A 27,946-nucleotide genomic window follows, 5' to 3' on the forward strand; every position below is an offset into this window, starting at 1 on the left:
AAGGAGGTGGCTGAGGGTTTTGTGTGTGCCCTTTATTTTACAAATGTTGTCCTGTGCGATGCTTTGCAGTCTGCCTAGTGCCTGAAAGCTGAATGAGGCATTTTTGGTTTGGTTTTGTTGTTCTTTAAAATCCTTTTAACAACAAGAAGGACAATAACAACAGCAACAACTCCTCTCTCAGCTTTCAGGGACTCATCAGGCACAGGGAGGCCCAAAGGGAGGGAGGCCTGCTAAAATCCTCCAGGGGGCTTTCCAAGAAGCACAAGCAGCCAGGGAAGCTGCAAAACACAGAACAAGACAAAATGGTAAAATAAAAAGCACACACAAACCCCTCCGCCACCTCCTTACAGTAAAGTCAACAGTGGAGCCCTGCACCACGAGAAATTTCTCCAACATTCTCAACATCCCTGCAAAAGAGGAAGCAAAACAGGGAAACAAAGAGGTTGTGAAAGGGCAGGTGGGGTTTTGGCAAAGCACTAACACAAACACTTTAATCAATGCGGGCATGCATACAAAAATGGATACATTAAAAAAAAAAGTGTTGTTTGGGCTTTAGCTGATAAGATGTCTAGGCAGTATGCCAGAATAAATAAATGTTTGCATTTTTTTTCTTTCTCCTTTTTTATGTTATATTGTAATAAAGTGCATATTTGTGTGTGCATGTGTGCGTACACATATAAATATATTTTTAGATATAGTACTTAAAATATATAAATGATTTGCTTTTGTTTTTATCCTTTTCTTAAACTTTTTTTCTCCCCCCTTTTTATTATTATTATTACTACTACTACTACTACTATTCCTTGTTGGCTAAACCTTTAATGTTTATTAATACGCGTTAACTGAATGGTAATATATGGCCAATGGAAATGGATTGTTTGCGTCTATTCCTGTGCTATAAGACTGTTTGGATATTTGGTTTGTTTTTATTGAAGTTTAATATAATTCTTTTTTTTCTTTTTTCTTTTTTTCTCTTCCTTCTTTTGCTATCCTCCCTTTTTTCTTTTTCTTAGAATACTGTAATGTTGGAAACTGAAGATTCTGATTATATTGTTGGTAGTGTTTATTTCACTTATAAAAATAAAATAAAAATAGTTTTTTAAAAATGCGTACAAAATTACATATGGATTTCTGTGCAAGGGGAAAAGAACTCATATGGAACTGGGACAGAGCTAACTTGGCAATGGAAAACCGAGAACCTAGACAAAATCGAGATTCAGAGATCTGCCTCTCTCTAGTACAGGACCCAGGCCTGTTCCTTCAAAATATCAAAATATTCATGACTTTCAATTGACACCGTAGGTGCCCTTTATTCCAAACATGTACAGTTTCAGAAGTTTTAGACACCTTCCCATGCTGTCTAAAATGTGGAGGTTACAACTGAGTTGCTAGCATACTTCCATGGCTAAAAGAGCTTCCACTATTGGGCAGTATAGAAAGAAAGAAAGAAAGAAAGAAAGAAAGAAAGAAAGAAAGAAAGAAAGAACTGAGCTGGAAAGCAGGAGGTCCAAGCCTTCGATTCAAATCTTGTCTTGGCCATGAATTCACCTTGGGCAAGCCATCAGCTCCAGACCTATCCTCACCACCACCATTTGTAATATGAGTATATAGTTGTTGCTGTAAAAACTATAGAAACACCATATAGTAGTTACTGAACAATACCTTTTTAAAGCAAGATGACAATGATGATGGGTGCTGCAGTTTCTAGATTTGGGAAACACAGGGAGGCCATCAAAAGGCATTCCACAAAGCTGGTGCCTATAAATATTGATTTCCAGCATCTAGGAATGTGGAATATGTTTCCATTTCCCAGTACTTGGTGCATGGGTTGCCTGGTAATGATATTGGAGGAAGGGAGGGAACTCCAGTATCTGAGTTCCAGAGAAGGATGGATTTTAAAGAAACCCTCCAAAGACCAGCAGAAAGCAAAATGGGGAAAAGCCTGGATGGGGTAGTCACTTCTTCCTTAATTGTTGTCAAATATTACAGTTCAAAGCAATCTGAATGAATTGCTTTCTCTCTAGATAGATAGATAGATAGATAGATATAGATATAGATAGAGATAGATAGAGATAGATAGAGATATAGATATACACACATACGTATATAATCTACCATCCTAACAGGAGTCCTCCTATTCAGGTATTCAGGATTCCAACCAATCATTTCCTTCAAGCAGGGCATTCCCATCTTACACACACACACCACCCCATCCCAGTTTTGTGGTTTACTTTTCCAACTGGCAACCAATATTTGGTGGCTACGACTCATGTTCAGTCCTCATTGGGTTTGTCTTGGGCCTTCTATTGTGCTGAATCCAGATTTAGGCATGTGCAGCTGGGCTGGTGGACTTCTCCACCCTGTTCTCCCCACAGCAGCCCCTCCCCCTTGAAATGCTACTCAAAGAGTCAGGAGATCCTGCTGAATGGGGTGCGCGGTGGTGGTGGTGGTGGGGAGGAGGGATCCTCCACACCCCAGAATTGGGTGTGTGTATCCAACCACCTGGATCTAACCCATTTTTGTTATTTTTACTATTTGTTTGCACTTCTGCAAACCTCAGGGTTCCCCTGAGCATACTGAGACCTTGTCTCTCTGTGGCCCCATTTTGGCTCCATTTCTGTTGGCACTCACCACCTGAGTTCACTATTAGTGGAAGTGATATTTTAAAGGGGACAGAGCAGCATGGACTCAGGTGGGTTCAGAAGGTTACCTTGTGTTTCCAGATTTTCACACAGTTCTGATTTGGCCTCTCCATTGGGGCGGAAGCCTCCTTTCTGAGTGAATTTGTTGGACATCGTGGCTGCTGTCACAACTGCCTTGAGGCTGCGCTTTCGTTTGGGTACATTTTGCTCTGGATGGAAGAGGATGATGTAGACTTTGGGCATGTACAGCATACCCAGTGAGACAGAGGCGCTTAGGCTCACCGAGATGGTCAACGTTGTGGTCTGAATATACATCTGAAAGACAGAAGGGAACATACTCAGCTCTGAAACCAGACTATAACTGCCTGCACTATTTCTTTCTTCTCTACGGGAATACTTGCTTGAACAACATGAAGATAGAAAAGATCATGGATCAATTAATCTCAGTGGAAGAATGAACAGGATATTTATGTACAGTAGGAAAGAGGGTCCCAGGAATTGGCTACTTTGATATGATTATTTTACTGTACATTTAACTTCTGGATGACTTTACCCCTTCCAGCACAAGCACATCACACACACAAATGTTGGCTGTGTAAGCCCCACCCACTGCATCCCAAGAACTGAATGCTGAAAATGTAACTCAAATGTAATAGGATCTTTATTTATACATCTAGATCCCACCTGACTTCTATGACACATGGTGAAGAGATAGTGGATAGGGAGAAAAACACAGTGGATAGAGATGTCTCTAATAATATTAGATCATGGGGCAATCCAATGAAGCTGATTGATGGGAGATTCAGGACAGATAAAAAGAAGTACTTCTTCACACAGTGCATGGTTAAACTGTAGAATTTGCTACCACAAGATGTAGTGATGGGCACCAATTTGGATGACTTTAAAAGTGGGTTAGGCAAATTAATGGTGGTGAAGGCTATCAGTGGCTACTAGTCCTGATGGCTATATGCTACCTCCAGTATCAGAGGCAGTGTGCCTATGTACACCAGTTGCTGGGAATATGAGCTATTGCACTCATGACCTACTTGTAGGTTTCCCACAGGCAGCTGGTTGGCCACTGTGTGAACAGAATACTGGACTAGACAGAGCCTTGGTCTGATCCAGCAGGGCTCTTCTTCTGTTCTTATGATAGAACTCAAAGTGGCATACCTAGGATTCTCAGATAGTCTTCCATCCAGGCACTGTCCAGACCTAGACCTTAGTTCTAGCAAGGTTGCATCATGTGCTTTTAGATCATGCCCAGGAACCAGAATACCAGCTGTCACTGAAATAATTTCTGCTTAGCACTCTTCACAGTACATTTTACAGGGCAGAGTTGGTTTGTTTTTGTTTTTACCCCACCCAATCCCAGAGGCTCTATGATTTAAGAAACGTTTAAAAACACTATCAAAAAATAGCCATATCCAAATTTTCCTGGATGAGACAGATGATCTAGATCCTTTTCAATCCAACTTTAGTACTGGTTTGGGAACTGAAATGGCTTTGGCGAATGACCTACACTTGGATCTGGACAGTGCAGTGGGAGTGCATCCCTGTCGGTTCTGCTGGACCTCTTGGTGGCATCTAATACCATCAACCATAGTTTCCTTCTGAGCTGGCTCACCAGGATGGGTCCTGGGGACACAGTGTTATAGTGGCTCCAGTCCTTCCTGGAGGGCTGGGTTTGGGAGGTAATGCTGGGGGACACCTGTTTGACATCTTGGCCATTGACACCCATGCTAATTAGTTGATTAAACTTGCACATTACCAAAGCAAAATATAGGTGCCTTCTTTGTTATACTGAAAGAAGCATGAGAATGCTTTCAACTGAAGCAAAAGCTACTGTTCACAGATAGAAGGAAATAACAGATTTCATGTCTTCATTTTCATTCCCCATAACAATAACATGCTAGAACCAAACTAGCCTTCCAAACTATCAAATTGTACTCAGTATGCAACTCCACTGATTTAAAATTGCCCTCTCCAATTAAAATTTGTTGCCACCAATTAGTCAATGAAACTTTAGCAGATTAATTTACTGATTAAGAGTTGCACTCTTACTGAATAGCAATATAAAGTGTGTGCGATCATTGATGGGATCGCAGTGGTGAGACTCATTGTTACACAGAGGAAATTTTTTGCACAACGTTCCCTTTGCTACATCCCTAAGGGCATATTGGCTGCATTGCTTCTTTGCTTACCCCTTCTTCACAGACATTTCAGCAATCACAACTATGAACTATACGAGGCATCCTCTCTACCCCATGCCATAGTCTCTATTACCTGCTTCTTACATTAATTCTCTGTAGAACTGGCAGCAAATAAGGGGCTGACATACTTTCTGATCACAGAAATCAGTAGGCAGCATACATGCAGGTGGGCTGGCCTCCTTTTAAACCCCTCCCCCAGCTTCCACACATTGCCCCTCCCCTCTCTGTTAGTGCAGAAGAAGCCCATTCTCCTTTCCACAGGTAATTCTCATTCAACAGCTCGCTCTCTGAGCCGTTGTAATGTTAGTCACATATTACACACTGACGTAGCCTTTCTGCAGTCAAAACTAATTTCACGCTCACTGTCCAAGACTAACGGTGACAGATGTTTTGCAAAATGAAAGCCCATTAATCTGACTGTAGAATAATCCATTTTTCTATGGAAAGGGCCTGGCAGGCATCTCGGAGATGGGTGGGGGAGATGTGTAAATCAGATAGCACCAGGAAGGGAAGTTCTCTTCATTTTGCCCAATCACAGAGAGCTGGCAGGGCTAGGCAATCCTTCAACACCGCCAAATAACAAGACATCTTCCTCATTTCAGCATTAGTCTGAGCCTCCCTCTCTTTATTCATTAGCTTAATCAATCACTATTGCACACTGAGTAATGACATGCACAATTCACATTTCATTCTGTATTATTTGTCTTTACTAAAACTCTAGATCTATCCTACATCTTGCTAATAAGGGCAAAGAAACTAGACCTAAGAGAGAGAGAGAACGAGAGCACATGTGTGTGTGTGTGTGTGTGTGTGCGCGCGCGCAAAGGTAGCTGTATAAAAAAACCAGGGATTTTCAAAACCCTCTTGACTGCTACACTACTTGCTTTATCTTTGCTATGCCTACTGAAGTTACTTCTAATTGCAGAGAGGTGTCAATTGAGAATTTGAGCAGAAAACAACAAAGCCCTGAACTGTTTTTCGTTCATAACTCCCAGCCCTTGCACCTGTCCTACTGAAGTTTTTTAAATTTATTGCGTAGGGATACCCCTATGACATATACCGTTTTCATAAAAATTACATCCCCCCCAAAAAAAAAAACCTATGGGAGGAATTAATCACACACACACACACCAAATTTGAAGACTCCCATTTGACAAAAACTGATGGTCCTATGCTTCTGAAATTTTGTAGGCTTCTTAGTTAGAACCACCTCAATGTCCATGCCATTTTCATAACTACCCACAAAGAACGTAGGGGGATAACCACATCCTTTTTATCAAAATGCCCAAACTTTAAAGGGTAATTTTTGTCAAAGCCCCTGCACCTATTCATCTGGACCTTGGCAGGCATCATCCCCTCAGAAGGGGTATGTATACCTGCAAATTCCATTCAATTCTACCAAGAAATTAAAAAGTTATTGATAGTTCTCTTTAAAAAGCAACAATGGACTTTCAAGGTGCTTAGCACAAACTTCCTGCACCTATTTGTCTGAAATGTGTCAGTTTTCATTCCCTTACATGGGGCTACTTTCATCCAATTCTGCAAAACAGAAAAAAACAGTTATAATCATTTGTTGATTTCGAATGATGGTCAATGGGAGATTTAGACCAAGAGTCAAATTGGACAGCCTCCAAATCAGTCTGAGGTGAATCAGGCTGGTTTCTAAATTGGGGTCTGAATCGAATCTTGGGGTCGGTGCATACCCCTAGTCAGTGTCTTTGTGGCTAGAGATTTCATGATTAAGCAGTGCCGAGACACATGAGGGGTAGGAGAGACAGGGCACAGCAGGCACCATTGCTAAGATTAGCAAATGGGCACTGCATGAATGCTAATGTGGTATCACACAATCAGTATGACTGCATGGTAGAGCACATAATCACATCACAACATTTTCTGTGAAATGGTCCTTTGCATTTAGCAGTCCAGATTATATGGAGTGCTTCATTTTCTTCCTGATGATTTAAGTCTATTCTGCCACTCTCAAAAGCAGTGGGATTCAGGGATGGGAGGCAGACTCAAAAACCATAAATCCTGTAACCCTCAGGGAATCTCCCAAGTTTACAAATAGAAGGCTATGAATTTGAATCATGCCCCTTATGTTCTTTTACCAGGGCAATCAGATGCAGAAGAGGACGGGGTTCCTAGACTTTTCCAGTTTGTGTAAAGGAGGGGATTTCAGCCGGTGCAGCTTGTCTCCTCATGACATGTAGTGATGTCACTGAGTCTCAGGCTCAGGGACTGAAGCTGGAATCCTCTGCATGCAAAGTATGTGCTCTACCACTGAGCTATGACCCCTTCCAGGCTCTATAAATATAAATCTCAGGGGCTTGTAATGTTCACCTCAAATATGAGGTGAGCATTACAGCCCCCAGCAACTATCTTCTTAGATTTTAATCTAAACCAGACACAAATTCCCCTGCTTTGGAATTTCACAATGGGAATTCCCCATCTACCCATCTCCCACCCACGCAGCCCTCTTCCCCACCAATCCCTCATACTCATTTCCCCCTTCTGTCCCACTCCACTTACTGGGCTGGTACCTCTGACAGCAAGCAAGGAGATGGAAGTAAGGAAAGTATCTGCCTCTTCCCCCAGGGCCTGGCATGCTGATGAACATCAGGAAGGAGACCCCACAAAATGATTTATTTCCCAATGGCTACTGCAATGTCAATAGCCCATGGGGTGCAGGGACAGGACCTGTATCTCCCAGGGGATACTTATGGATGAGCATGCTGTCAATGGAGGCTGGTGGCTCTGTTTTTGGTGGGACTGCGAATGTATTCTGGGTTTCAGTCAGAGCCAGCCAGAACTCTAAAGGAGCTATCCAAGGTACTGAACCCTATCCCCAAAATAGAATCAGCACCTTGGATAGCTACTTGAGAGTTCTGGCTGGTTCTGACTGAAACCTAGAATGGATGCACAGCCCTACCAAAACTGGCGCCACCAGCCTCCACCACATGCTGCATAACAATACTCCAATTACGGGAGAGGCAAGAGACCCCTTTCCCACCCCTCTCCCTGCTGGCTGCAGCTGGCTGCCACTTACACATCACTACCACACCAGCTCAGTAAGGAGGATTGACAGGGTGGGGAGTGGAGTTTGGAGGATTAATGGGTGAGTGGGAGGTGGGTGGGAGGGAGGGACAGGGATGGGACCACATGAGTGGGAGGCTGTTTCAATCCAGATTTGGATTGGCTCAGAAATATGCTGAGCTACTTAACCATTTGGGGGGAAGTCAATCTGATGTGAACTGAGGGTGCAGTCGCCCAGCATTCATGACAAACTGTACCTGTTGCAATGCCTCTTCCACACAACAATTAAAGGAACAGGAGGTCTGTCCTCCTTTGTCTCTGCTTTCATTCTTCTCTCTCTCTCTTTCTCTCTCTCTCTAACCCAAAGCACTACTCTCCTAAACAAGGAAGCTAAATCATGTGTTGCTCACGCTACATTGTTATAAGTAAACAAGTAGGAGTATAAGCTGCTTGAAATGATACCATTCTGCTAGGTGTGTTAAACAGGCACATATTTAACTTGCTGAGGGAAACAAATGACTGACAATTTTTCTTGTCATTTTTAGAAGCAGTAATGACCTCATGTCCCTCTGTCTCTCTCTATCTCTCCCTCCCTTTCTCTCTCTCTCTCTCTCTCATACACACACACACACACACACACACTCACACACAAATGACAGAGGATGTTGAGATGCACCTGTTCTTCAACATAGCATTCCTGTTCTTTCTACCAGACAGTCTGACACAGACCAGTTTTGGGCAGCTGCAGTACTGTGGCAAGTAGTCCAGGTCTGGGCTTTGCAGCTTCACTGTTGTTACATTGGCAAAGGCCTACATGCTCTTTGCCTCCTCCAGTGGGCAGTAGGAATATCACATGATCTCCTTAGGGTCCAAGAACAGTTCTAGGCCCATATTGTTGAGAATTGGATAGTGCTGGTTTCGGTCCCCCTGGATGTTTCTCCACCAAGCTCGACCTGCCATGACCACTTGGCATTTGCTGGATGTCTTTTCCAAACAGATTAACATTGTCCCTTCACTGTCTTTAGTGGCATCAGAAGCCAAGAACTACATGAAGCTGTAGGTACAGATGGCCAGGCAACTACATGTACCTATCCTTAAAGTTTTTGGGGTTTTTTAAGACTAAAAGGAGCCATTGCCCTGCCATCTTTCTTACTACCTGGGGAAAAGGTGGCTTCAGAACAGGGTCAATGTGCAGACCTGCCCTGAGCCACTGACACTGGGACATTTGGGAAATTGGAAAAAGTCCAATTCTGTCAATGAGTGGAAGATGGAATAAAAGGTGCCTGACAATCCACGAAATGCTGATGGAATAGATTTTACAAAATCCTTATATCCCTAGGGGTAACATGTGAACAGAGGGGTGGAGCACCTGGACAATGGTGAAGCTTTGGCTGGAGTCAAAGTCCAGAATCCTGGAGCCCAAATGCCCCCCCCCAATGACCACTGAGAAAGCAGAAGGTGTTCCATTTTATTCCTGTAGCTATGATGGCGCTGTGATTTATGTGAGTTTAAAATGCAAACAATGTTATCTTGGACAAATGCACAACTTTTAAAAGGCACAACTTTAAAAATGTACAATTCAAATTATGCATTTTAAAAAATGTGCATTTTTTTTTAAAAAAAGAACATACACTTTTAAATATTGCATTTTCATGCTTTAATGGGGGGAGTGCACACTTTTGAAAATGCACACATTAAGGGCACAATCTTATGCTTGTTTAGACAGAAACAAGTCCTACAACTCCCAGCAAAACGCAGCCAGTTGTAGGACTTCTTTTCTTGTCTACACAGGCATAGGATTGCACCCTTAGAAACACATAATTTTAAAATGTCCAACTTTAAAAATACAAACTTTTCCCATTCAAATGAACTGAAAGAACAGAACATTAGCAAGAATAGGAGTGACCCAAACTGAGCTTTGAAGTAACATTTGGAGAATTTCAGTGAGCTCAAGCTTCCCTGGTTCTCCCATCCCTATAACGTGCTACCTTGAGGAATGGTAGGATGTGTAATACATTTTTAAAAATAGGCTGAATGTTATAGAAATGAGCATTTGAAGTATGATAACAATAAAGCATCATTGGGGGAGCAAACTGAAAAGCAGTGTTTTACACACACAGAGTGCAAACTGCTGTTCATTAACATACCATCTTACCTCTAGACTAGTTGATATATGGAAGAGGTGAAAATGAGTCTTTCATTTTCTCCTGTCTCAGAGTACAAGGAGGATGTACACATATGGATACATTTCAGTGGAATGGATTAACTATTTTAGCTCATGCATTCTCTGCAAAATAGGTGGTACAGAGTGCTTCATGGCTGGCAACTGGCAAGGGCACCAATTCAGGCTGTGCAGTTTCCTTTGCGGGCTTACCACCTTAGAAATGGGGTGTCCTTCAGGAAAAGAAGCCTGCCTTTTCAAGGAACACTCCTTCCACCCCCAATTGCATGCCAAACTAAGATCCCAGAAAGCTGTTTATGGCTATGTTCTTAGTTAGCACGAACTAAGAAACGGTGTCAGATTTCTCATCTACTAGAAAGCAGAGCAACTGCAACAATACCATTCAACAGTGGTATTGGTTCAACAGACTTGTCAAAAGGGGAAGAAAGTGCAAATGCTGAAAGTAGTGTGCTCAGATGTCCTGGCATTCTGAAAAACTCTCTAACAGTCACAGATCAGTCTCAGCACACCTCTACAAGGCATGCAATCCACACACTTCCCCCCCCCATCTCAAGCTCTCCACTAAAGGGGGACGACAAATTGCTAATTGCATCGCTTACAAAAGGGGATTCATGTTGAGATGACTGCGGCATTACCTCCCCCTGCCAGGCACCAATCAGGCTGTCAGTGACAACAAATTCACCAGGAAGATTCAGAAACAACTGCAAGCATCATTGAAAAGAGACAGTTGGACAGTTCTGCTGCCAGCTATAGAGCTAATAATACGGAAGAATTCTTCTTTCAACAAGATATTCTTGCTGTAGGTTTTAACCAGGACATTGTTCAGTTCAGACCTATGCTAAGGTGAGCTTAAGAGGTATAGTCCCAAGTGGCCAATTTACACTAGCTGGGGACTTGATTAAACACACCACTTTCCTTTGTCACACCTTTATACTACACAGGCCTGCCCGGAAAATCATTTGCCTCTACAATAAATGTGCAGTCATTACTTGGCTGTTATAGTGGATCCACATCTCTTTCCCATAAGTAATAATCTTGTTCTTTCCCCCAACTAGTGCTGTGCATCTGTCATGGGGAAATTGTATTTTCAGACACACACACACACACACACACACTTCCTCAGGGGCATCAGAGACAGATGCAAACAGAGACAAGGTGTTGAGTAATATGGAGGTGCAGTATTGAATCCCTCTCCCTAGTCACATGGGATAGACCTGCCGGCATTGTTTGGGTCAGGCATGTTATATGTGCCTTCCTCTGAAACAAATGGGTCAACTGATTGAGCCATCCAGAGCGTCTGCTTTTTTCTCTCCAGACAATCTCCAGCAATGCACCTGCTTATCAATTAGAGTTAGGAATACACTAATTTAAATATTGCCCTCTGTTAAGTCTGTATCTGCATGGGCCAGATTGTCTCCATGGTCATGCTGGCTGGGGATAATGGTACTTGTAATCCAACACATCTGGAGGGCATCAGCATTGGACAAGGCTGCAAAAGAACAAGTCATAACAAATGTCTATTCTCCCATTAGGAGAAACCTGAACATGCCTTGCCTTACGTTCTGTACTGGGGACAAGACCACTTTTGGGAACTACACAACTTTAGCTAGGCTTGGTTAGGATAATTCACATTTAAGAACCTGCAACAGAAGAGTGCCCCCAGCCCCCCAGTCCTCAGTTCTACCTTCCTGCATTACCCAGCATGGCCAGCTGGGGGATGCTGGGAGTTGTTCGATTTTTTCTCTCTAAACATGCATAAGATTGTGCCTTAGATTGCCTTCAATCAAGCATTAGTGAAAGCTGTGCTCTCTGCAATCCATACTGCACATTCTGCCAAGGTGCCAGAGATGAACTTGGGCTTGTCCTTGCCTCTTGCTAGGGCTCTCCAGCATCCAAGTAAGCAATAAATGCCTCCCGAGGTTATCTCAGACAAATATGAAGTCCAAAATGCTTTGCTTTGAGGTGGGGGGGTCTTTCACTGCAACGTTATGCTTTTTGCATATATCAAATAAGAACCTAGGGATGGCACGGATGTCTGATTCCATCCGGGAATCCGGCGGAACCCCCCCTGCCTGCACCCCAAGCCCTGCTCGCTGAGCCCCAGGCCCCGCTCGACCCCTGCCCATGCTCTGAGAGTGGCCTGCATTCAGCCCAGCATCCTTGTCGAGCAGTAACCATTTTTTGAAAATAAAATGGCAGTCACAAAAATGTGCATATTTGCATATGCGTGAAAATGTACATTTGCCATTTTCACGTACGCGCATTCGCAAAAATGTGCATTTTTGTTCATATGAAAATATGCAAATTTTTGCCATGGTCATTTTATTTTTCAAAAAATGGTGACTGCAGACTCGATAAGGATGCTGAGGTGAGTGCGGGCTGCTTGCCGAGTATGGGAGGGGTTTGAGCACTGGTCCAGGGACCAGCGAGCACAGACAGGGACTGGGTGGGTGCATGGAGAACCCGGACGGGGGTGAGTTTGCACATCCCTAAATAAGCCCCAAGGGGCCGCGGAGGCTTAGTGGTTAAGACGCTGAACTGCAGACCAGAAGGTCGGCAGGACAGCAGTTCGAGACCCAAGTGCTGCGTGTCGGAGTGAGCTCCTTTCTTCAGTCCCAGCTTCTGCCAACCTAGCAGTTTGAAAGCAAGAAATTGCAAGTAGATAAATAGGTACCGCTTTGGCGGGAAAGGTAACAGCGCTCCGTGCACCTCAGTGTTCAGTCATGCTGGCCACATGACCATGGAAGCATCTTCAGACAGCGCTGGCTCTTCGGCTTAGAAATGGAAATGAGCACCACCCCTAGAGTCGGACACGACTGGTTGGGGACACCTTTACCTTTTTTAAAAAAAATAAGCCCCAACCTTTGGTTAAATACACCTAGGTGCTCTAATTGCAGGAGATTCTACACTTATCTCATCATAATATCTTTGTCTCTTTGGTCAAGTTATTAAGAAAGATCTGTGATAACTTTTGAGATTGGGAGATGGCAAAATTAATCCAGGTTTCTAAAGTGGAACTACTCGTAGAAACAAAGAGTCCCAATGATCACTCACTAGGAGGTGGAAGAACTATCAATGTATAGTTCCCTGTCAATTTTCTTGTACCTCTCAGTGGCTTTCGATGCCATCAACTGTGGTATCCTTTGCTGTCTGTGTTGGGTTTTGCAAGTACAGTGGTTTTGCTCCTAAATAGATGGGCGATTCCAGAAGGTGGTGCTGGGGGATTATTGCTCTGTGCCTTGGCATTTCTGCTATGGCAGAGGTGCAGAACTGTTTTGGGGTGGGAAGCTGGGCTGCCCCCATCCCACCCCCTGTGGGCCAGATGACATCAGGATGTGTGGCCCCACCCCTGATGTCATGGCAGGGGGCATGGCCCCACCCCCTGATGTCACACCTCCCCTTTTCCTTTTTTTCCCTACATGCTGGAAGGAGGCACAGAATTGTGCCTCCTCCCAGCACACAGAAAGAGATCCCTGATGCTATCTCTGATCTGAGCTTGGCGATAACAGTGGGGGAAGTGCTGGTATTGGCCTTTAAAAACCTAAATGGTTTGGGACCAGGCTATCTGAAGCACCACTTGCCTGCATTCACATAAACTTCCCTGAGCTTTAAGATAAATGTCTGAGGCCCTGCTCTCTGGCCTGTCAGTGACAGATGCTAGACTAATGGGTACTAGAGACAGGGCTTTTTTGGTGGTGGCCACCTAGGGAACTCATGCTCTCTGGAAATCCATATGGCTCCATCATTATCCTTTAAAAAAAATCTCTCAAGACATTTTTATTTTAATCTACATGTTATTAATTGCTGTGCTTTGGATGGATTTTTTTTGTTCATTTTAAAGGGTATTACAATGTCTTTAAAACTGATAGTTTCATATATTCTGTTGGAATTTATACGCCACTTTGTGAGGACTATTATATCCTGAAAGCTAGTCTAGAGATTAAAACTAAACTAAACTAAACTAAAATAATATTATGTTGGCCTCTGTGGAACAAGTACAGATGTTTTTGGTGCAAAATCCATATCCAGATCCCACATCAGACACAGACTTCCCAACAAATGTTTTTTCTGCTCCTGCTACTGTGCCTTTAAAAGACTGATGAAAAGCAAAAATTCATCAAGCAAAATTTGTCCTGGGGGACCCATCTACACCTGGCTTTTACTCCAGGGCAGGTGCAAGTAGGGATGTACGAAACCCTGCTTACCTGGCTCCACCGGGTTCCGCTGGGGGGGGTGCTCCATCCATTCCCCCAGAATCCTGGCTTTCTGGCTCCGCAGGGATTCCGCGGAGCCGCCAGCCGGCTCCGCCAGCAGCCGGACATCTGGCCGCTGGCTAGCAGGGACGCAAATGGCGGCGGCCATAGCCGCCGCCGTTTACGTCCCTGAATTCAGCCATGATAGGCTATGTAAAGACTTACGTAGCCTATCACGACTGGGTTAAATAAAAAAAAAGTGCACGCAAATGGCGGCGGCTACGGCCGCCACCATTTGCGTTCCTTATTTTTGGCTGTCTTAGTATACGTAAATATTTACGTAGGCTAAGACAAAGACAAGAAAGGGGAACGCAAATAGCATAGCGGACGCTATTTGCATTCCCCTTTATTTTCACCGTCTTACTCTACGTAAATATTTTTTACTTAAATAGTAAGTAAAAGACTTATGTAGCCTATCACAAATGGGGGGAAAACAGACTGCAAATGGTGACGGTGGCGGCGGCGGCCGGTCGGAAGACCAGCCGCTGCCGCGGCCAAAGCCGCCGCTGAAGCCGCCACTGTCCGGAACAACCACCCCAGGTAAGTCTCATCCCGGGGGGGATCCGCGGGGGGGCGGGGGGGCAGGCCATTCTGCCACGGAGTTCGGAGGGCCGAATGCACTGGCATTTGGCCTCACCGAGATCCATGGCGGAATTCTCTGACATCCCTAGGTGCAAGTCGAGGTCCCTTGTGATAGATGACACAGTCACAACTTTGCAGCCATCTGTGGTTTTTGCCCAGAAAATGCGGAGGTCCAAGGAGGCGTTTTGCTGCAATGTTTTTCATTTGCTACAGGTTTCCCCACGCTTGTGAGCCATTTGTCCCCTCCCCACACTGACTTCGCATTTTGCAGTGGGTGTGTTGTAGGCATGTGTAGTGCCTGCGACACTCTGTGATGCCCCTTACTCCCCCCATCCCTTTGCAGCTGCACAGTTAGAGAGGCACAGATATGCATTCTCATCTATTTAGTCACACTTCTGCACATTTTTGCAGCTTCGTATCTTTGCAATGGTTGCTTTTGGACTCAGTACCCAAGGGCTGGGGGGGGGGGCTTTGGGGAGGACCAACATCACTCCAGCCACCATTTCGGAGTGATGGCTTGGCACATAGTGCTCACGCTTGTGAGTATGAGCCTTTGTGAGAGTCTCAGACTGGGGAACTGACAAACTGATGGTGCAGAAATGAAGGAGCACAAAACACTAGGGCAGTGCATGGACCCCCCGATCCAACTCAGAAGCCGCTTCGCAGCTTCTGAGGCAGGCCCAATTCAGCTCAGGCAGATTTGGAGGTGCCCTGACCCAAAGCAGAATTTGGATGTTGAACCCCGCTTCGGATCCCCCCCGATGCCCCTGTACAAACCCCTTACCTTGCCACTGCCACCACCTCCTTTGCTGTCGTCCACACCTCCTCCTCCACTGCCTTCTCCACCACCGCCATTGTCCTCACCACCACTTCCATCACTGCTGCCACTGCCGCCATCACTGTCCTCACTGCCTTCTCCACCGCTGCCAACTGCTGAGGCCTGGATGTGCATAGCGACTCTTACTGCAGGGAGTCACCATTTTTAAAATGGCAACCTCCTGGAACTTCCTGGAGGTTGCCATTCTAAAAATGGCAACTTCCTGTAGTAAGAGTCGCCGCGTGCGCCCAGGCCTCAGTAGTTGGTGGCGGCAGAGAAGGCAGCGAGGACAGCGGTGGTGGAGGTGGTGGCGCCAGTGGCGGTGGTGAGGACGGTGGTGGCAGTGGAGAAGGCGGTGGCAGCAAGGAGAAGGCAGTCGTGGTGGTGGAGAAGACGGCTCAGGTAAGGGCTGGGCTGGGGGGGGCGAAGCTTTAAGGTACACCAAGTGCTTCAGAGAGCCCCCAACCTGCTCTGGGTTGCTTCGTGCCCCCGCCGCTTCACCTCAGAAGGGGCACAAAGTGACCTGAAGCAGCTCGCTTTGACTTGGGGTTCGGGCCTCGGGCCTCGGGCACAGCCCTACAAAATACCTACTTTTTACCTAAAAAGGGACAGAAAGACACAGTAGAGCACCTCAAATACAAAACAGCGACTGAAGTGTCGCTGGCACCCCCACACTCATGGGACTGCACAGCTGCGCATTTCAGTATAATGGCAAAAAAAGGGGAGCACAATGAGCCTGTTAGGGAAGCGCGCAGTACTTCGTGAGCGTATCGCAGGGCATGCTGATTCGAAGTTGCATTGCTGCGCAGTTGCGACGGGGTGAGGGGTCATGTAGATGGGGCCCTGGTATGTAGATGCAGTCATGTCAGCTAAGCTATATAGACCCAGGAGTCCTGGTAGGAAAAAAAAAAAGCAGAGCTCATCAGGTATGAAACAAACAAGTACTTCTCAGATTAATCTACCTTGCAGGATTGTTGTGAGTTATTATTATTATTATTATTATTATTATTATTTTATTTAAACAATTACCATGAAAACATGCAAGAGACATGAGGAATATCAGTCCCCTATCCTAATGTGCTGTATCTGCTTGTGACTGTCTATTGAGTGAGTTAGTGAAGGTGCTGCAGAGTGGCATAAAAATGCAGCATTCAAGTTGAGACACAGAAAGCATAATAATGGAATTGAAATCAGGACTGGTGGGAAATTTGCTGATGAATCATTTCCCACATCTTGGGGGTGGGGGAACATGTCTCCAATTTTCCTGCAGGAAAGTTGTGCTTTGAGTACACCAGGGATCCACTTCTGTGCACATCTGAAATTGCTAACAGGAGGTGTAAATTCAGCTTCATTCTCCCTTCTGCCACTTGTTCTTTGGGAAAAGGGATTATATACTCCCTAATCCAGACAGCTATGATGCACCAGGGCCTCATGGGAACCACGCCAAGACATGGGAGATGAAAACTGTCAGACACCAAAGCTTGTCAAAGAGAACAGAAAACTATCTGAAACTTTTATATGGCAACAGCTACTCTGCTCTAGTATAAAAAATGTCTGTAGTCAACAGTAATGAGTTTGTTTAGCGTGCACCAGACGCTATTTTCTGACCATTTTTAAAAGGTATTGACATTCCTGTTCTAATTGGATCTGGAGGTCTTGTTTACACGTGCACTGCAGATATGCCTCTGAACTAAGAGGGCTATTTTGCACTGTTCTCTACCACCCACACATCAGGAAGACATTTATGACCAAGAAGGAGGCAGGCAACAGGTAAATGTGATTGCAGGGATGTGATTTCTCACTCATTCCCTTTGCATTCCCACTGATATATGTAGACATTTGCGGTCAGAAGCATGGAAAAATGCACAGACTACTCCCCTTTCACTGCTCCGACACGGAAGGGGATGCAAAAGGTGACATATACTTCTCAACACAGCCAGTATGCAGTAAGACAGAAAACCATAGTCAGTGCTGCACCTGTACATTTTGAACTGCAGCACTCATCATGGCAGCCCCCATACCCATGCCCACAAGGAGAGTCTAACACGGAAAGCAGCTGTGTTGATCTATGTCAACAAACCAGTTCTAGCAGTTTCTCTCTCCACCAGGAGCAGGTCTTCTGTAAAGCCACAAGTCTTGATTACCCATTCAAGACCAAGCCACCCAAAACACTTTACATTATAACAAGGAAGAACTGGTTGCTGGGAATATTCATTCCCCACACTACTGTGAGGATTGCAGCTAAGCTCAGAGGGAACTGGAAATTCGGGGAGGGCAGATTATGTCAGTGTCCCTCCTAATAAAAAAAAAAGTGCTGGCACTGTGGCCCTGAGAGCCCCAGCTCTACCACACCATGGATCATACTGTTTTGTAGGGCTGTGTGCACCGCTTTGGTCCAAGGCCCGAAGCCTGAATCAAAGCGGGCTGCTTCAGGTCACTTCAAGCCCCTTCCAAGGCGAAGCAGAGGGGGCACAAAGTAACCCAGAGCAGGTTGGGGGCTCTTCCAAGCACCTCAGTGCGCTTAGGAGCTTCAGCACCCCCAGCCCAGCCTCGCAGGTGCCTCCAGGTCCTTACCTGAGAGCCACCCATCACCGCTGCTGCCACCGCCACCACTGCTGGCTCCGTTGCCGCCGCTGCCATCACTGCCGCCACCAGCTCCTGAGGCCTGGACGTGCGCTTGCTCTTATTGCAGGGAGTTGCCATTTTTAAGTTGCCATTTTAGGCCTCAGGAGCTGGTTGCGACGATGACAGCGATGGTGGAAGCAACAGAGGAGGAGGAAGAGGCAGTGGAGGAAGAGGAGGAGGAGGAGGAGGCGGCAAGGTAAGGAGCTGGGGGTTTGCGCAGTGGCGTCATGGGGGGTCCAAAGCAGTATTCAGCCATCCGAATCCTGCTTAGGGTTCAGGGCTGAGTTGGGTCGGTGGGGCCACGAATCAGGCCGAGCCAAACTTGGCCCACCTTGGAAGCACAAAGCAGCTTCCGAGTCGGATCAGAGGGTCCCTGCACAGCCCTACTGTTTTGTGCCCATAGTCATGCAACAAACACCTCCGTGTTGGATCTTGCATGTCGTCATTGACCCTAAATTCACTTTTATTCAAGTAAAGTTTGTTTAAACTCAAAACTGTGAGAATGTACTGGTAGGGATGGGCAAATCTGTCAATTTCAGTTTTGCTCAATTCCACACTTTCCTGACTGTAAGTTGATTTCGCCCCCTGTTTCCATATCAGTTTACACATTCAGCACACAAAAAAAAACACCTCAGCACAAAAATGTGGATTCATGTTCGTGATCATTTCTTCTAATATCTACTTCTTTGTATGCCCTCTTCCTGGTATGCACATTTTTTGCAAGTGATTTCCTCCCTAACATAATGTGTTTTTGTGCAAACGTTCCCCTAATATATGCATTTTTGTGTGCACTTCTCCTTAATATACATGTGTGAACTTTTGTGTAAATTTTTTCAGTAGCCTTTTTTTTTCAATTACCCCTAAAGCTCTAAAAGCCCCCCTTTTTTTCTCATAGCAGTGTGGGGCTCTTTGCCTAGAGGCTTTTAGCTGGGCAGCAGCTCCTGGATGTTCAGGAGACTGTGTGACATCACATGATCTCCTGGTTATTCCAGGAAGCATCGCCAGTTAAAAGCCTCTCTCCTGGGAAGCCCGCAACATTGCAATACTGGGCAGGGCATTTTTAAAGGTAAAACAACAACAACAGAAGACCCCTCAACCATCTCCTACACTTAAAAAATAAGCTGAATCCCTCTGCCCTCCCCAGTGAAAAAACTCTTCAAAATTCTCTCCTCCCCAGCTTCTTTCACTGGGTATTCATTTCTCCCCTCCCCACGTATGATAGGCTCGAAATGTTTGGCACAGCAGTAGTTTGTATTTCTCCACTTAGCAACGGAAATGATAAATTCTCCATTTGCTTGAATAGGGGGAGAAGAAAAAGCCCTCCTGCACAAAAACCCTTGGAGCAACAGGGTTCTTGGCAGGGGTGGGTTCCCCCCACCATCTATTTTTGGACAGGAGAGCTTTCTTCTCCCCCTATTCAAATCAATGAAAAATTTCTCCTTTCGCTTGATATGTGGAGAGAAAACAAATCTCAGTAGAAAAAACGGCTGCAGGGGGTGGGGGGCAAAAATATGCAGATTTGGGGTTCTAAAAAACCCACACATGAACCAAATGCAATTCTCAGTCATTCCTAGGTACAATTCTCTGCATCCAGTACTAGGGATGTACGAAAATTCCGCCACGGATCTCAGGGAGGCCGAACGCCAGCACATTCGGCCCCCCGAAATCGGTGGCGGAACGGCCCGCCACTCCCCCGCCCCCCCCCCGGGATGAGACTTACCTTGGCCGGATCTTCCTGGTGGCGGTGCGGCAGCTGCGGCGGCCGGTCTTCCGACCGGCTGCTGCCAACGCCATTTCCAGTTAAAAAAAAAAAAAAAGTCATAGGCTACATAAAGATTTACGTAACCTATTATGGCTAGGTTTTTTTAAAAAACGTGATAGGCTACGTAAATGTTTATGTAGCCTATCATGGCTGACTTTAAAAAAAAAATGCACGTACGCAAATGGCAGTGGTCACAGCCGCCGCCATTTGCGTTCCTTATTTTGGCACGTCTTAGTCTATGTAAACATTTACGTAGACTAAGACGGCGAAAATAAGGGGAACGCAAATAGAGTAGCGTCCACTATGCTATTTACGTTCCCCTTATTTTCGCCATCTTAATCTACGTAAATCTTGACGTAGACTAAGACGTGCTAAAATAAGGAACGCAAATGGCGGCGGCCGTGGCCGCCACCATTTGCATACGCACGTTGTTGTTTTCTTAAAAAGTCAGCCGTGATAGGCTACGTAAACATTTACGTAGCCTATCACGGCTGACTGCAAGAACGCAAACGGCGGCGGCTACAGCCGCTGCCATTTGCATCCCTGCTAGCCAGCGGCCGGATGTCCGGCTGCTGGCGGAGCCTGCTGGCGGCTCCGCAGAATCCCTGCAGAGCACAGCCGGCCAGCCAGGATTCCGGGGGGGGGAGGAACGGAGCGCCTCCCCCCTGTCCAGGATTCTGGGGGGAGGGACGGAGCACCTCCCCCCCACCACCATCAGCATAATCCGCGAAAGGTAAGTGATTTTCGTACATCCCTATCCAGTACCTAGGAAAACATGTAGTGATTATTGCTGGACTGGATATGTGCACACATTCCCTAACAGATGGCTGGCAAACAGCATCAGCCTGGAGTTTTTAAATCTCAAGTTCTTTTTGCCCTGAATATGGAGAACTTTGTGAATTTGGCAAATTCTTATCATAACCAAACCAAAACGAATTTCTCACCCATTCCTAGGAGGAAGGAGAAGAGAAAGAAACTCCATTCTGACTCAAGAAATTAATTAAGTATGCAGATACTATCTGCAGCAAACCTTTGCATTCCACAGTGACTGAAAGCACCAACAGCTTCTACAGTGAAACAACGGCTTTTAAAGCTTTGGGAATTTGCCATTATGCATACACTTAGTGAGCAATAAAAAAAGTAAGACTTTATAAGAGAAATCAGATTGTGAACATTTGAGTACCTTTATATTCATATGCAGATAAGAGTGGTATCAATGACTTTAGGCCAGAAATATAGAGCAATTTTTCACATTGATTAACTAGGGCAGGGGTGGGGCACCTGTGGCCCTCTAAATGCTGTGTATTCCAACTCCCATCAGCCCCAGCCAGCACAGACAATGGACATGGATGATGGGTGCTGTACTCCAATAACATCTGGAGGGCTAGAAGTTTCCCATCCCTGATTTATGGACTATACAGTATGTTCCATTAATACTAGAGATGGCTATAGCTCCCCTGTTCCATTCCTTCACTGCTTCTCAAATTGGCTCTGCCTTGCATTCCAGTCCTTCTGAATTCCAGTTTAACTAGGAAGATTTCTAAAATTATTTCTGGAACTGGAATATACAGTTTGCTGCAGGTTTTAGTTCTTTCACTTTATCTGCAACTTTCCCCCTCTCACATGATCCTCATGGTCCACATGTAAAAACAATGCAAAAACAACATTTGATGTGATCATACTTCCTACTGCATCAACATTCTTTTTGTGCAGTGTTTTACAATGTACATATGCACACATTGATGAAACACCACACAAAATGCATCTCGAGACAACCACATGTACAATCCCATCAAGATTGTGTGTTGTTGTTTTTTGGTAATGTTTAATCAATGTGCGTGCATGCAATGGTAATATCAGTAGTGGGGAGAAGATACAAATGAAGTGAAGATAAATGAACTGAAGGAGCATTTTATACAAAATCCATTTTTTTTTTCTTTAAAAAAAATGGAAAAGTGGAGGATGGCTAATGCAAGATTTCCATTCAGAAAGAAGGCCAGGTAATGTAATGTGGAACTTCAAAATCTAGGGAGAAAATTGAATGAGGAGAATTCCAAATGCATCCCTAATCAATACACCACACCATTGGATGAGAGGAATTGGGAGTTCCCTGATCTCTGCTTTGGGTGTTTTGCTTGTTTTCCCCCAGAAAAGTTGAATTAATGATTTCCTGCTGGGTCAGGTGTTATGGCACTTGCAATACTGTACATATCCTGCCACTTTTAATATGCCTGTTGCTGTAAAACAAACCTGATTTATGCTGAAAAATCACTTTCTGAAATTGTTTAATAAAATTTAATTAGAGAAAGAGAGAGAGAGAGAGAGAGAGTGATTACTATTACTGTGCTGCTGAGAAGGTTGCATTTAGGGACCTTCTGTCAGATAGGCTCTAGGATGTTGATAAAAGCTGAGAGGCAGAAGCTCCTCTTAATGAGCAGAGCTGGAGGAGGAAAAAAGGAGGTGCCGAGTGGATGCTAATGGGTTTGTGTAGGCAGCAGCCTCTGTCATGACGCTTTCACTAGATGCCTTCTATTTTAAACAATAACTTGCCTCCATTGAATAATCTATTTGTGGGTTAGAAATGCGGTATTTCGAGGACAGAGACTGCTGTCTCTTGAGGCAGGCTCTCTGGGAGACCTGCACAGATGTAGATGTCCTCAGTGCAGTGGCTCAGGCTGGATGATTCTGCCCTCCTACTGTTCCTGCTGCTGGTGGTTGCACACTCCATCACAGTGAGGGGCGTGTTGGTCCCCTGTTCTGTTTGCAACGGAGAGCTCCAGTTCTGAGAGGCATCCTAAGCTAGACCACTTGACAGGCCTCCTGGGATCTCCGCTTTCTTCAAGGCACTTGGTTAAGCTGGCCTGAGAGAATGGCAAGGGCTGAGACTCAGAGCACAAGCTTTGCACGCAGTTGGTCCCCGGCATCACCAGGTAGGGCTAGAAAACCTCCTGCTGAAACCCTGGGGAGCCTCTGGGCTAGATGGTCTGACTCAGTATCAGGCAGCTTCCTATGTTTCTATTTAGTGATACGTTTTGATGTCTATCATGCTGTGTCCCAAAGGCTCCAGGTATATAATGAGATATATTTAAACACAAGTCAACATTTTAAAATATGAAAATAAATGCAATTTACCTTCTACGTGTTGGTTCTAGCAACTGAACAACAGGCCGAACAGAGAGGTCTGGGCTGTTTTGGGCTTCCAAGTGTGAAAGCACAGATTTGGTAGATAAGATTTTTAAAGGGATCTGTAAATCAAAACTGACATCTTGAATTCTGTTTCTCCATTCTTCTTGTAATTGCCAACTAGAGAGGCAAACTCCCCTTTCTGCCCACATCAACCTCTGACAGATTTCTACATATTTCATAGCAATACAGGAAGCTGCCTTATTCCGAGTCAGTCTGTTTGGTTCAATTAGCTCAGTAGTGTTAACACTGATCAGCAGCGGCTCTCCAGGGTTTCAAGCAGTAGACTTTCCCAGCCTTATGTGGAGATGCTGAGGGTTAAACCTGGGAACTTTAGTAAGGCTTTTTTTACTGAGCTATGGTCCTTTGCATTCCCTCTTGTTTTTTCCATTGAATAGAATAACCAAAATATATCTGTGTGAGGGTCAAGTATTCCATCTCAACACCACTGCTAAATTTGTTTCAAGCCCAGCATGGTCCACTATCTGCAGATGTGATGAAGGACATAAAAGAAAATAATGTGTGTGTATTGGGGAGCGGGATATTGAACAGGGATACAAACAGCCTGAAGCATGGATTTTATGAAGATGGATATTTGTCTTAATAAAAACTGTTTGTTTTTTAATCTAGTTTAAATTGCTTCCATGTAAATGCTTCTAATTTGGATTAACGTCCCTTATGGAATCAAATCCTATATTCCCATTGGTGGACTTTATGTCTCTTTCACTCCCTCCCACTTTCTTTGTTAGAACACCATGGGGCTCTGGTCGCCTGGCAAGAGTGCCAATTACCCCTTTCATTTTTTTATCATCACCAAGAGCCTTTGCTGAAGAAACAAACGGGACAAGGAGCACCAGCATATTTCCCTCCCTCTCGCCATATCTCTGGAAGCACTGGCGATAAACAGTGGAATAGACAATGATGCTGCTGTTTGGCGTGTGCCTTATCAGCACAGAAAATTGTCTCTTTCTTTAGATCCTCGGTTATTGCTATTTCTGTAATCCACTGGGATCCGTTAGGATAAGAGGTTCCTTTGAGAAAGGGCTTGGGGGACTTGTTAGAATAATCTCCTGCCTCCAAGTAAAGTTGTAGACACAGGGTGGGGAAAAATTTAATAAAATAACATGGAGATCTCATCAGCTGTTCCCTCAGGAGAAGACAATAAGGCAATTGCACTCGGCTCCATAGATCAAACAACACATTTGCACAAATGAAATGCCTAGTGTGCAGTTCTACCTATAAGAGGGCATGTGAGCACGCACGCACGCACCACCACCACCACCCTCCACCCTTGAGGGCTTTTCTCAAAGGATACCTAAAACTGTCAGACCAGGGAACAGAATAGGCTTTGTACTACAGTCACATCTTGATGCCCCAGATGGGGCCCTCTAAGGCCCTATTTAAATAATAACAACAACAACAACAACCACCACCAATGCCTGCCTTGAATTGTACATTGTCCTTGAGCAGGAGACACAAAGAAAAGACTGGACTTCTCAGTCTTGAGTGGGAAAAGGCATGATACAAAATTTCAGTAAAAGCTGAGTAGGGATAAAACACGTTTTTATTCAACACAGCTGTATTTCTCCAATGGCCATGACTGCCTGGGATATTCCTGATTTGATCTGAATTCTTGACAAACTGTTCAGCATTGCTTTTTCTATGTTACTAATTTCCCCCATGCTTTTCCTGGATTTGCCTGCAATCCAATGGGCAGTACAAAGTCCAATCCTGGCTACTGGAGTCCACTGTTGTACATTCCCAGAGTTAACAAATAAAACATTCTCACACACTGGATGTTAACACATTCTTTCTAATTGCACAAATGTTAAGAAATGACTCCTATTTGAGGACACTTTTTTCTTTTATTAAATAAACATTTCCCAAGAGTCTCCCAAGTCTTTGCCCATACACATCAATAGGTCATAAATCAGGGATGGATGAATCTCTCAATTTCACTTTTTCCTTTTTCTGCTCGTAAGTTAGTTCAGTCCCTTTTCTCCATCACTTTTCAATTAAAAAAATACCACATGAACATTCATACTCATTTTCATAAGCATTTTTCTTAACATATGCATTTTATATGCAATCTTCTCTCCTATATGATTTTGCAAGGAATTTCACCTCATATAATGCATTTTGTACTTTATTTTCACGAATATACACATTTTTGGTGCAACTTTCTCTAATATACACATTTTTGGTACCCATAGTTTCTTTAGCAAATAATTGTATTACAAAATTCAGATAAGTGTAAAGACCAAAGGATAATTGCATGCTGATTAATGTATCGGTTTGGGAAATGTGAATTAGGTAGATTCACACCAAAATGTGAACCAAACAAATTTATCCTTCACCCCTATCATACATTTAACTTAAGCTTCTAAACATAGACATCTCACTCAAAGAGCTATAAGTCTGCCCAAAAGAAGGCATTTATTTCCTTGTTAATAGAAAGTTTGATGCCCCACATTGTGCCCTTCACTTCAAGGTGGTTCTCCTTTGCCTCTCATTTAGAGAGCTCCCGTCCCTCTTCCCTCAGCACCACTGGCTAGATTGCTACCTGGCCTCCTTACATTCTACCTGATCCTTCCTCCTTGTCACAGCCTTAATGCAAAAGAAAATGATCCAATGGCTGGCTGCTAGAGTCCACCCATACCCCCCATGTAGTGTTTGGTGCACAACCTTCTTCAACCTGGTGCCTTCCAGATGTTTTGGATTTTAACTCCCATCAACCCCAGCCAGTATGGCCAATGGTCAGGAATTCTGGGAGGTGTCGTCCATAACTTCTGGAGGGCACCAGGTTGGGGAAGACTGTGGTAGGACAATGGCATGAAAGTACCTTTGTTTATGGAAACTGTCTCTCTCCTATACAATTGTAGTTATCACTGCATCTACCTGTTATGATCATGTAAGTACTACACATAGAAATTGTCAACCCCAGGGATAAAACAATTGTATTATAATGTATAAGTACAGCTGAAAATGGCAATAGGGTTGTACAATTGCCTCAGATAAGGCTCAAGTTGGAGGTGCTCATCCCCACCTCAGAAATAAGCAGACTGCCTTAGAATCCAAGATGACCTGGATTTGAGGTGGTACAAGGTCAAGTGGCCTGGCTCTGAGGCCTTGGAACCCCTTTGGAGCCTAAGGAGGGCTTCTAAAGTTTTGTGTGCGTGTGCGTGTGCGTGCGTGTGTGTGTGTGTGTAAAACATTTTGTAACCTTCCCCAAGCTCTCTGAAATTGGAAAGTGCAAAGCAGAGAGGAGCAGGGAGGCAAAAGAGCGGGTGTAGTTAGTTTTGTGACTGAGAGCCTTAGCTTCCAATCAAGGAATAAGTTTACCAGGACTCTGTGTTTATTTCCAATCACAGTGGGTTTTGGAGGGAAGTCCACCTCTGTCCAAATCAGCTTTCCATGTTGTAACTTCAGTGCAAATTGAGCAGACAAAAGAAAAATAAATTTTTAAAGCCTCAAATACTGTTGTTGTTGTTGTTGTTGTTGTTGTTGTTATTATTATTATTATTATTATTATTCATAACTCCCTAACTCCTGCACCTATCTTCTGAAATTTTGCAGGGCAATTATTGCAATTATTGCATTTATATCCCACCTTTTTTCCCTCTTGCAAGGAACCCAAGGTGGCTTACATTATCCTCCTCCTCTCCGTTTTATCCTCACAACAACAACCCTGTGAGGTGGGTGGGGCTGAGAGTCTGTGACTGGCCCAAAGTCACCCAGTAAGCTTCCATGGACAAGTGGGGACTAGAACCCAGATCTCCTGGCTCCCAGTCCGTCACTCTCACCACTACACTACACTGGCTCTACACTGGCAGGGACTTTATCCAGGGGCACCTCTGTGTTGTATGTCATGTTCACACAAAGTTGTCCAAAAAAAAACCACAGAGAAGGGAATCAAACCTTAAAAAAAAAATCAAACTTAAAGGTTTGTAGCACAAAAAAATCATGCACCCATTTCTCAGAAGGGACAACTGTGCCCTCAAATCAAATTCTGATGACCAATAAAAAATATTTATGGGTGTTCATTGATTATCTTTTTGAAGTCAATGGGAAAGACATCTGAAGCTCTGGAAAATGAGGTGAGACCATCCTCTGCCTCCCATCTGTGATCTTAATCCAAACCACCAATCCAAGGCAACTGTGTAAAACATGCACCAATCTAACCCCAGAGTCATTTCTTAGAGATCAGCTATTTGACATCTAGAAAGAGAAAGGAACTCTGGGTTGAAATAAGACTCAGCTGGCAGTCTGGTTGGCTTCTGAACACAGGATGTGCCATCTTGCCCATTTCCTCAGGTGGTAAATGTCTTGAGTTGGCCCTGCCTGGGGGAAATGTGGCCAGGCTGACTCCAATGAAAAGAAGGCTGTTCCTGGTAGATGGCTGTACACAAAGAGCAGGAAAGTGAGTTGGGCTGTTGTGTTGTCTCCAAAGCATGCTAGGAACATTGCTACAATAGCCTCTACTCAGTTTGTTAGCAGCCTAATAGAAGAGGAACACTGCATATTACAAACCCTCAAAGTGAGGCAAAGCTTCTTGTCGAATTGCAACTTGACAGCTAGCTTTCGGCAGCCCTAAATTATCCCATGACAAGCTGCAGTAAGGAGGTGAGTAACCTTGCACATAATCTATAGTCATTAT

General features: G+C 44.6%; 1 protein-coding gene across 1 annotated transcript in view; it reads right to left on the bottom strand.

The window, feature by feature from the left end:
* Positions 1-27,946, bottom strand: part of GRM4 (glutamate metabotropic receptor 4) — a 378,281-nt gene that overhangs the window by 27,581 nt on the left and 322,754 nt on the right. The window contains exon 9 of the mRNA XM_084851663.1: positions 2,711-2,957. Coding sequence (XP_084707789.1) covers positions 2,711-2,957 — 247 coding nt within the window. The remainder of the gene's footprint in view (positions 1-2,710; positions 2,958-27,946) is intronic.

The sequence above is a fragment of the Heloderma suspectum genome, chromosome 4, assembly GCF_057233095.1.
Source record: "Heloderma suspectum isolate Gila_16-S chromosome 4, 16-S_ref, whole genome shotgun sequence".
Lineage (NCBI taxonomy): Eukaryota > Metazoa > Chordata > Lepidosauria > Squamata > Helodermatidae > Heloderma > Heloderma suspectum.